Source organism: Fopius arisanus, unplaced genomic scaffold (genome assembly GCF_000806365.1).
Source record: "Fopius arisanus strain USDA-PBARC FA_bdor unplaced genomic scaffold, ASM80636v1 scaffold00050, whole genome shotgun sequence".
NCBI lineage: Eukaryota > Metazoa > Arthropoda > Insecta > Hymenoptera > Braconidae > Fopius > Fopius arisanus.
The window spans coordinates 911,807-922,837 of record NW_011887789.1 but is presented as its reverse complement, the minus strand read 5'-3'; the positions used below and the strand labels follow the sequence as shown (position 1 = coordinate 922,837).

Here is an 11,031-nt window from a genome sequence, read left to right as displayed (position 1 = left end):
CTTATTCACACTGAAATATTTCAAATTTTCAGCGCCACACTCATTTCTATTCGAAGATAATCCTTGGATTCCTCCGATTTCTTAACTACCCCCAATTCATGAACTCTACGCTGCCATACTATCGGCTTCTGCACTTAAATATTTCAACGGCTAACTCCTAACCGAAACCGAAACTCGTAATTTTCTCAATGACTTTTCTCCTGAATTATTTTAGCATCCATTAATGATTTTAACATCCGATGAAAATTTTCCATCTTTTATAATACAATATTATATTTTTAATTCGGGAGCACAATGAGTCAGAAGCGCCTGTCAGACTTAATATATTAGGATTCTGTATTCATTCATTATTGTTTTGGAATTCGGCCACTGAATCGCATTCAGCCACTGAATCGCAAATAAAGTGTGGCAAGAGAGAGAGAGAGAGAGAGACAAACAAAAAGAAGAAGAAATTTATGGACAATTTGACACGAACACTTTCCACCATTGTTTTTTCTAATAATATATTTGGCTTTTTTTGTATGGAATATGAACTGTAATATACTGCTGTGGTGAAAGTTCAGTCAACTTTACGTGGATGACTCCTACAATACATGGAAATACATCACATCTATTTTGGTGGCGCACTTTGGAAAATTCAGTCTTCAGTCTATCGTTTGTGGTAGTTATTTAGATCAATAGCTACTGGTTTATAACAATTTTATTCACTTTTACGACACACGGCAAAATTTTCTTCATTTTTGCATCTTTTCTTTTTTCATTGTATTATGATGAAAATTATGCACTTTTCACTGGTTTTAAGGGTTGGAATGGGAAGGAACGATGGATCCCTCCTCAGTACATCTGTACCTCGTGGCGGTACGGAGTGGCTTTACGGTTGTATAAGACGGTTGGAGGAAAAGTGTATGACGATGCCGTGGCAAACGGCAGACTACCCAGAGGCGGGTTAACCAAGTGCCTAAAAGAACGTATAGTGCCCGAGTAAGACCGAGTTAACTCACACTTCTCCCCTCAACCAGAAATAGCTACCCTCCTTGCTCCTCCATCTCTACCTCTTCAGGAGGATCGCCTGTCTATGTTTTTAGGAAACATGAGATTAAAATTATGGTGATTGTTGAATTGTTGTATGCTCCACTTTGCAGAATGCCACGTTTAATAAGGATTAATGTGATTGGGGAGAAATCATCATTCATAATTCACAAGAATTTGTTTTATTTTGAAAAACACTGACTGTCACTGACTGTCACTGGCTGTCACTGGCTGTCACTGGCTGTCACTGGCTGTCACTGGCTGGCTCACAATTCTCCATCGTCATTCATTATTTTTCTTTGATAGTTTTTTTTGTACAATAAGGACATTGCATGTCAAATTCTGAAATAATTTGATTAGGCAGTACACAGTACATACCTCATTTTTCACACTTGACTGGCAATCGAACAAAACATTAAAATATATTAAACTTAATGACAAATGAATACTCAATTGTGTAAATCTATCATATTGGTAGTAAAAGTTTTCAATTTGAAGTTTCAATGGAATCGTGACAACTACAAATAACAACCGCAATTACTGTTTTATTTCCTCGACAGTTATATCATTCTCAAATGAAATTAACTTCGGAAAACATTGCGGTATTCATCTCTAAGTTGTTCATCCATCGTCATGATCGAGAGCTTCCTTCAGCCCCCGACGATGACAATTCAAAGTTGACTAAAAAAATCTGGCATACCACCAGATTTTTTAGCGACTACTCCGAAACCAAAGTTTCCTCCTCTTTTATTTACAATCAGTAAAGAGTGAAGCGATAAAGCACCCATTGTATGAATATCCTGAGATGAGTCGTCATACGTAGATTCTGCTAAATCTGTTGAATTTGCTTGATGCGCGATTAGTTCTTTTTGCTGAAAATTTTTTCCACTAAAAAATATTTACTCAGATGACACGAGGACTTACCTCTTCAGTATCGATGATTCCGATCGGCAGTTTTTCATTGCTAACGGTACTTGCGCTCATTAACACTCGACTCACCTCCGATGAAAATTCTACAATATTTTCCCATTATATTTTATTTATTTTTCTCTTATAATATCGATACAGTTTTCTATCTCAAATAATAAAACTGCGTTTATTTATCAAATAAAAAAACTGCATTTATTGGAGGTGAGAATTAAAAAGGATCTTTTTATTGGGAAAATGCAATGCTTTCATGCAGCATTTAAATCATCGGTTGAAAAAAAATATATAATTTGAGAAATGCAAGGAATTATATCAATCATAGTATTTTACCTTTTTTTCGTTTACTTGAAGATGTTGTTAGGGAATCTTTCGATGCCATGGTAAATTATTAGGGCATTATTCTGAAAATATATGAATGAAGAAGTTAAGCTTGAAGATTTAACAGTATGTCGGCATAGCAGATTGGTATATTTGAATTTATAAATAAACTTATATGGGTAGGACAACAAGGCGAGGTAGTGCTGCCACCTCAAAATTCCCTGTTGAAACGGTTCATTTTACATTTTACTTTGGCGACTGACATTCATCACCTATTCATCACACACGTTATATTGATTATAAAAAAAAAAAAAAAAAAAAAAAAAACACGTTATTTCGATATTTATCGGTTGTTAATGCAATTCCGATGCGACAATTTAATAATTTATAATATTGCCAAGACTTTCAATTTATCTCCCGGATGATTGGTTGCACTTGAGATCTTGATCTATTTCCATTTCCAGGCTATTTTTGGATAATTTTGGGGCCTTCCACATGGAGATGACCGAACTGGAACTCAAGGCTCTAACAATTGTGTCACCCAAATACCTCGATCCACACTTACTATTCATAATTTTTCATTAATACACAGAGAAAAAAAGAAGAAGAGAGCTATAATGTATGCACAAGCTCGATCTCGGACAATATTTTCCAAATGATTGAGCCTAGGAAGAAGCTAGACTCAACCAGCTGATTCACCTGTCATCGCGTTGCGATTTCAACGGTCATTGTCTATTTAAAACGATCTATTTTGCATGTTCGCCAAATATATTAAAAAAATCTTAGCTAGTTAAGCTAGCTCCTCATTCAGGGTATGAATTTTCAATTGTTTCATTAAAAATAGAACAAAGATAGAGAAAGTTTAGACTGCGGGTGCGCATCACCTTGCGGTATGGATTTTGAATTGATTGATTGATTCATTAGGGATTCAGTGAATATTTTCACATAGACTTTAGATACATTCGTGAAGCGACGCTAGCCGCTATACATGCAATGTGCGAATAAAAATAGAAACATTAACGAACTAAAGATGAAGTGTATGAAAGTTTCTATGAAGCTCCTCTCAAAATCAGAGGGAAGAAAAAATGATTTATATAAACTCACCTCGACTTCTCTTCTGTCACGGTATTCACACAAATTCCAGATAACGATTTAGTATAAATAAAGGGAAAAATTATTGACACGAGTTAAGGTAAGGTAGCAGGCGAAGTACACGAATAAATTGGAGGTGGATATAAACAACTCGACGGCTATCTCGAGACTGCGGTACCAATGCCAGCTCTAAGACGTCGCGACGTCCTCCCCTCGCCTCCCAATCCTCCTCTTAATCTCTCTTTGTATCGGCGATTGCCTCAGCCTTTCCTCTTTCAATCATTTCCATTCTATCCATCGTGAGACTAATCAAATGGGTGATTTTAACGGAAACTACCCTCAATTAAATTATAACACGAACCAAGTGCAATCAAGTATAAGGACCACTTGCACAATACTAAAATCCCTTGTTGTTTTCATTATTGCGTATATAATGCGAAGAATACTTTTCCCTTTGGTCGGATGTAATGTAAATTTCGACTTCAACTTTAGGAGCTCGTGAACTCGATCACTTGCACCCGAAAGTTCGTCTAATAATAATCGATGGCCACAACGGGGTTATTTTTAATTTCAACCGACGTCTCTAACGCCAAAGTCGAGAATCAATTGAGAGGAGATTAATCATTCCGCACAGCAAGCTGGGCCGATGATGACCCTGACAAAAAATGTATATTTTATCAGCACCAGCTGCTACTTTGGCTAAATTTACTTGTTGAAAATTTCAATAAAAAATCATTGCCCCAAGTATTTATTGCCGGGAGGGGGTTAATCTCCCTTGGTGCAAACGAAATTAACACTTTTATAATAAAAGGCGCTCCTCCGCCAATAATTATCATCTCGTGATCTCTTGATTCAGTGGAATTTACCATTCGAATTAAACACTTCGTCTTGAAACTCTCAACGTTTCATCGTTGCCAAGCCGCCAAGCATTTTCCATGCTCAATTACAATTTTTAGGAAAATAGTGGATGAAACTCCCAAACTGAAACTTGATTTAGCAAATAATGTATTCGTTAACGACTCTGGTGGATTTATTAAACGAATTTTAAAGAATTTGTTTGATGGATGCTGTCTCTATGTAATTTAAACGGCAATACGCGTATACGCAATCTGATTAATTGAGGCCGGTACGTATACTTGGCAGCACCCCAACATTGTTCATTCGGCCCATCCATTAGGTTTCGCCCTAACAGTTGTATAATATCATATTAAAAAATAATCTCCAATTATTTGTTGTGAAATGAAATTTGGAAATGGTTGAAGTAAGTTTAACAAGATGGAAAATAAATACTTCATAAAAATGCAATTTATTGATTTTAATTGTATCAATAAAATTTGTGAGATCTTCAACAAAAGCTTTTAATGAGTATAAAATTATCAATACGAATTATTCATTGCTGCAGATTTGGTACAATTAATACTTCTTTATAACTTTCTCATTCCCTTAGCGGTTCTGCGCGATTGAATGATTCGCTTCGTTGATTCCTTTCGTTGACATAAGCTTGAGAAGCATTGAAAAAAATTTTATGTTTATTTACATAAAAAAAACTACATACATTTTACAATGGAGCAAATATAAAATGATACATTTAATGGTAACAATTCAAACTGCTTTTGTTGAAAATAAAATCCATCCCTTTATCTCTCCTCGATTCTCTCTACACATTATTTTTAAAAAATATAATAATACTAATAATAATAATAAATAAAATTCTGCCCACGCAAATAACGAAATAAGGCTGCAATTTCATAATATATAAGAAAAATATATATTTATCATTGTTTTGGCGGTCGAAAACGAGATATAATGAGAGGTACATGGTTTGAATCGAGCAGTGTATAATTCTCTACACTCAATAATTCACACTGGATTACACCTCATTTGTTACTTCCCAAATGTGCTTTGTGCAACATACGGAAGCCTTTTGTGAGCATTGAGACGTTATAATCAATCACAAAGTAGATGTTGTACTATTGATATTTTAATATCCCCAATATAATGTTATTTTGATATCCAAGAAAATCGAAGGCGTCAGTGAATTTACGAGGTGGTTGATGCACACTTTGCTGGTGTTATTATTTCGCGCTAATATCACATTAATTTATCGAATTAAATACTATTTGTTGGCCATTCGCTGACCATTTGCAACACGGACAAGATGCAAACGAAGTTAATGTGGCAGTTTTAACAATTTTTTTTAACAATTTTTTTTGTTTTCAGGGCTGAATGCTTTTGTACTGGGGTCAATTTACGACAATCATGTAACATTTTGTCCATCCGATAATAAAAATTTATTTCTTTGAAAAACTCACTTATTTCACCAACTAATTCACAGTAGATGAACACTGAAGCCATCAATCAGCCTTCCAACAGCCCTTCGCCTCCTCCTCCTCCCAACTACAAAAATTATTTTCTGAATTACAAAATCGATCCATAGCACCTCGCTTTGGCCCCTTTCTCAATGAGCCTACTATATACAGATTGCGCTGCAACTTTCATCGGACTTATTTGGTGTATCTGCATTTTTAGTCCCTGAGAAAGAGCCACAGGGTCTTTTCCGACAGCAGCAAAATTTTTCAAAAAATTCACTGAAATTATTTCCACCGGATTCCTGACGAAAAACACCGCTGGATGCCTCATCGGTGCAGACAGCAATAAATGCCTGGAGATCATTTTTGGGAAAGCCGTCGCGATAGTACACTTTAATGGTATCATAGGCATCCATAATAACGGAAATAAAGAGACTCAGTACCACATAGATATAAAGTGAGATGAAAGTGTAGAGATAGATTCGGGAATACCACCAGAGGAGTGGAGATTTAAAAGATGTAATGGAGAAAGTTGCGAAGAGTTCATCTCCATTGATGAGAGCGAAGAGGCATTCGGAGGTGGTGGCGAGGCTTCTAAACTTGAGGTGATAGGGACCCAAAGTGAGCCACCCACAAAATGTAAAACCAGCATAAATAAGAATGGCACACACCAGGAATCTTGCGACTTTGGGTGCTGCCTTCTTCAAGGTGAGAATGACAACATTGTAAGTCTTGAAAAATCCGAGATATCTGAGGACTCCAAACCACACTAGCAGATTGCCCGTGCCCAGAAAAATACTGCAGATGTTCCAGTGGTCACTACCAAAATACTTTCTCTCGATTTGTTCCTTGATTGCCGAGCCTACGATAATCAGCAGATCGTTGATAATAATCATAATGTACCACATATTGAGAAACTCGAGGCGCCCCTCAAAGCTCAATGACTTCCCATACATCTTCTTAAAGAATCGGATTGTATCGAACTTTAGAAGTTGCGCCCTATAGATGGCTCTGGAGCACAACCCCAAGGAGATGGTGCAAATAGATATGACAAATAGATTGAGGAGTGTTCTCAATGCAGAGTCAATCCTGTTATCAGTAATGTACCTCGTATCACCTTTGCATTGCAACCTGTTGGATTCCGCATCTAGAGATAGTAGCATTTGCCCATCAAAATCACTATTATCTAGAAGGATCTTGATATCGAATTGATAGCAATCAGGCGGTGTTATCGGTCCTGCTGCCTTTAAATTCACCGTTTTTACAGCAAATTTAAGCTCTGCCTTTACCAAAGCGGAGAAATTGATGATAATTTTTTTTTCCACCAGTAGTTTCTTTGCTTGAATTGTAGGGACACCGTAGAAGGTGTGGTTTATCTGAATACAAATCTTCTCTATCTCGTTGTTAAATACATAGCTCTCGTTAAAACCAAATATGGTACCTTCTTTGTACTGGTACAGACATAAATCAACTCGGCCAATGGAGTTATCCTCCTCGGTATATGAGTAGGAGCCAATAGCGTTACTGAGATTATAATATCCTCTTAATGCGTAATCAATTGTTGCATAGAATTCATCTTGCTTGTAGAGAGCCAGTGGTGCTGTTGTTGGGGGATAGGCTGGTACCTAAAATAGATTATCAGTGATATCAATTGATACGTGATAATCACTCTGAGATTAACAACTTGATGAATAAGGAGACTGAATCAACAGGGAATAGTGATAGTACTCTACAACTGATAACGGGCCATGAGTTCGCTGAATGATTAGTTTTATCGGATGATCCGGGCTAAATGTTAAAGTAGTATTAAAGCATTATAGCATTAATTTATCCATTGAAACATTGCCATTAGAACAAACCATTGATTTTTAGCGGTAATAAAGCAAATGTATGTTAGTGATACCATTATACCATTTGATCGATTGTTTCAATGAAAAAATAAATTACTACGTCCAGGTAATTTATCAAGCATCGTGAAATGAAATGAAAAATTTGTTTTCTTCTTATCAAAGATAATCACCTCTTGGGTAGCATCCCAACCCAGCAGGAACAGATGGGAAAAGGCTATTTTGTTGTCCCACGTGTAATTAACGTGCATGTAGTTGTTGTGAGCGAAAAGACAGAGCTGCACGGTGACTAGAATAATCTTGATCACTTGGACGATGAATTTATAGGGAACACGACGACGGGCCTGCCATTTTTCAATAGGATTCATAAAGAAGAATCGCAGATGGCGACGCATCTTATCTTCGGCATAAGCGACTGCGTCGTAATGAGGCTCATCGATTATTCCATCCCTGTAGAGAATTGAACGGCATTGAATTAACGTAACCCAATCTATTTATAAAATTGTATAAAAATTTATTTATTTTTATTAATTATTAATTAATGAAAAATCGAATGTGTTTATTAATTATCTGATCTTTCTGCACACTCCGAGAATTTGGAAAATTCATCGATTGCATAGATAGAATATAATTTATAACCGACGCATATTCACTATCCAAGGGGATTTTTTAGTTCCCTTTCTGAGGTACTTAGATAAAAATTCTAGAGTTCATTTGTCGATGAACTTAATTATGGATGATTAACGGTGAAATAATAAATACTACAGACATATTTTTGCAGCTTTCACCTCGTTCTAACGAGCGAGTGGTATTTTTTTTCTCTATCTCATTACTGGTTTAATGCAGTTTATTCAGAGACCAGATTCATTATCTCGGACGTCAGATGTTTTTCAAAATAACAATTAAAATTGACAAACCATATTTATCACGATAGTTGATATGCATAAATAATTTTTCAATCAGTATAATTCGTATAAATGATAATACATGTGATGACTATCCTTCATTGGAGATTAATCGATTGACATCGTCATGGAGTTATGCTAACAAAGGAAAAAACAAAAGTGGAATTTGCTCTGGAATGAATTAGTTGAATTTGCATTATAAAAATGACATACCTAGAAAGATTAGCAGGCCTATGAGCGAATGGACTGTGCTCGTGTTCATCAGCACTATCAGACACTTGGCTCCATGTATTATTTGTGCTTCTCAATGAATTGCTGCCACGCGCACGGTCCTCCGGATAACTCCTGTCATTGCCACTGCTAGCAGCCATTTTCCTTGTTGATGCCATATCCCCCTTGGTCTTCGATGTCGTCGTCGTATGTAAAATCCAATACCTCGAGTAGAATCACGGCGTTGTTGTGGAACACTGATTATCTGAGGCTAGAGGGCAGCGAAACTCACCACTGTGATGCTCACATCCGCAATGATCTAGTGGTACTGGCATTGATGAAATAATCAACAATAGAATTTCCAGGTTGTCAACGCTGATAGCCAGAGTTGTAGGAAAACTGATACGACAACTATCTATTCAATTAAACTATATGTGAGAGTACAGAGTGAGTGGCAGTGAGTGGTACCGTGTGGCGGATATCTACTGAGAACTCCAAATGACAGCGCCATTTGGTGCGAAGAGTACACAATGACAAACTGACACACATATGACAGCAACCAGCTGATTGAAAATAGGGGAGCTGCTCCTAGTCTGGACATTTGCTAATGTTTTATGCGAGTGATTATTGATGTTTGGATAGTTATTCATTAATCACCGCCTCATATAAATCTTCTGCTATAATGAAGGGGGAGATATTTGTTCGAGGTGTTGGGGATGTTTGTTCGATGTGATGACGATGTATGCCAATCCTTTATTATATAGATAAAGGAGAGCATAATGGCTACCGCTCAAAAATCAAATTGAAGAAAGTCAAAAGAAATAAAAATGGCGACTGTGAGTGTATCGAATGAGAGATTATAGGGGAGGTCAGCAACGCTTATGGGCAAAAGTAGAACACGGACATTTCGGCGTGGCGGTGGCGGGACTAAATTAGAGAGACCGTACGCCGTACCCGTGAATAAGGCAGAGTACGAAGCTGAGCCTATACTTTGGTCAATCCTCTTTGAGTCCCTCTGGCAGCGGGACTTCTACTGAGAGTACTGAGTCAGTTACCGAGTTAGCTGACGGGCGGACACCCCAGCATTGCGTGTGGCGCCCTCTCTCTCTTGAGATGAGGTGCTACGATACCGATGGGGTCACTCAAACCCCCTGGACGTCGTCGGTGTCATCCAATATATGAAAGCGGAGAGTTGGTCTGCGATTGAGGTTTGAGCTGAGGTTTGAGCTGGTTGTGGCTGCTGGTTGTACATATATAAAGGCATGAGAATTGTACACTGAGTCTGTTGTGTTGTATGTTGCGCGTGTGGAATAAAGGTGACTAGTGGCAAGAGGGTGGGTCGTGTAAATCGTAAAATCGAGGGAGTTGGGCATTTGCAATCCAACAACTTTAATCCATCATCAAACCACCAAACTGGACAAGTCTTTACTTCAGAAAAGTCAAGCAGCCAGACGCATCCCAACTGCGCTGCTTCATAAATGCTCTCATAAAAATCATAAAAAATCATGCTGTCAAAAAAAAATCTCGATTCAATGAAAAGGCGTGAAATTTCTGGGACGCGATAGGTACATCCCGAGAATAACTTGAGTGCTCTTACGTGGTACAAGTGGTGGATAAAGTGACAGAGTGCCTGCACAGGGGGTTGATTGGATTGCCAAAGTGACAAACCCGAGGACCAACCAACTTAATACATGCCACTAAATTCATTCACATCTCCTCCTTTTTCTAACTCTCTAATACTCCAATGAAGAGTGAGGGACATGAAAAAGCCTCTATCTATTTATAATTATAGTCGAGTGAATCAACCTCTGTGATCTCCTCGTCTCTTCGTCTACAGGTATAAACGAAATCTTCACCTGGTAGTTGGCGATTTTGGCCAAAGTCTAGTCACCCTTTAAAATCATAACCGGCATTATTTATTATTTATTATAGTGCTTTATTGACATTTGTTATTGGTGACACATAGAAAGTTGTGCTCGAATCGCGCGGTACGCCCCGCCCCTTGGCCATTGTACCACGTGTGACATAATTTTATTCGGTGACTCGAGGTGAATCTATAGGGGAGGAAATACCTGGTACTGCTGTTCTCTAACAATATGACGAATATTCAATCACACTGGTTTACATTATATTTTGCCATCTAATCGTCGGTGTGACAAAGAAAATGTGGTGAGTTCCCTTTTATATTATTTTATTTAATCGATTTGATTATATGTGGTTTGGATTTTTATAAACCGGGCAAACCGGGTGCTTCTCGTTGCCGACTCTCGTGAAAATAAAATTGTAGTGTAAAGAAGATTCGCAGGAGAATATGGGTCAGTCAATGGAGGAATCATGTAGGTGATGCGTGCTACTATCGAATGGGGTTAAACCGATCTCTCCCTCCCCTATCCC

General features: G+C 37.6%; 3 protein-coding genes across 8 annotated transcripts in view; 1 reads left to right on the top strand and 2 right to left on the bottom strand.

Annotated features, from left to right (window-relative positions):
* Positions 1-1,554: 1,554 nt before the first annotated feature.
* LOC105267854 (uncharacterized) lies at positions 1,555-4,049 on the bottom strand. Its single transcript, XM_011306986.1, has 4 exons — positions 3,379-4,049; positions 2,287-2,357; positions 1,954-2,042; positions 1,555-1,901 (listed from the first exon to the last, which is right to left on the bottom strand). The coding sequence occupies exons 2-4, from the start codon at positions 2,333-2,335 to the stop codon at positions 1,701-1,703; spliced, it is 339 nt and encodes a 112-aa protein (XP_011305288.1). The 5' UTR covers positions 2,336-2,357; positions 3,379-4,049; the 3' UTR covers positions 1,555-1,700.
* Positions 4,050-4,877: 828 nt separating this feature from the next.
* LOC105267850 (mucolipin-3) lies at positions 4,878-9,489 on the bottom strand. Its single transcript, XM_011306976.1, has 3 exons — positions 8,641-9,489; positions 7,696-7,972; positions 4,878-7,300 (listed from the first exon to the last, which is right to left on the bottom strand). The coding sequence occupies exons 1-3, from the start codon at positions 8,814-8,816 to the stop codon at positions 5,837-5,839; spliced, it is 1,917 nt and encodes a 638-aa protein (XP_011305278.1). The 5' UTR covers positions 8,817-9,489; the 3' UTR covers positions 4,878-5,836.
* Positions 9,490-9,840: 351 nt separating this feature from the next.
* Positions 9,841-11,031, top strand: part of Ca-alpha1D (Ca[2+]-channel protein alpha[[1]] subunit D) — an 18,224-nt gene continuing 17,033 nt past the window's right edge. For all 6 annotated transcript variants that reach the window (XM_011306971.1, XM_011306975.1, XM_011306970.1 and 3 more), the window contains exon 1: positions 9,841-10,806. The gene's annotated coding sequence lies outside the window, so the exon portion shown is untranslated. The remainder of the gene's footprint in view (positions 10,807-11,031) is intronic.

What these genes read in the sequence shown, in the direction of transcription:
- LOC105267854 (XM_011306986.1), bottom strand. Translation starts at nt 2,335, where the DNA reads ATGGCATCGAAAGATTCCCTAACAACATCTTCAAGTAAACGAAAAAAA. An exon ending in TTCAAGTAAACGAAAAAAAG is followed by an intron (nt 2,043 to 2,286) that starts GTAAAATACTAT and finishes AAAATATTGTAG; the next exon opens with AATTTTCATCGGAGGTGAGT. An exon ending in GAATCATCGATACTGAAGAG is followed by an intron (nt 1,902 to 1,953) that starts GTAAGTCCTCGT and finishes AAAAATTTTCAG; the next exon opens with CAAAAAGAACTAATCGCGCA.
- LOC105267850 (XM_011306976.1), bottom strand. Translation starts at nt 8,816, where the DNA reads ATGGCATCAACAAGGAAAATGGCTGCTAGCAGTGGCAATGACAGGAGT. An exon ending in AGGCCTGCTAATCTTTCTAG is followed by an intron (nt 7,973 to 8,640) that starts GTATGTCATTTT and finishes AATTCTCTACAG; the next exon opens with GGATGGAATAATCGATGAGC. An exon ending in GTTGGGATGCTACCCAAGAG is followed by an intron (nt 7,301 to 7,695) that starts GTGATTATCTTT and finishes AATCTATTTTAG; the next exon opens with GTACCAGCCTATCCCCCAAC.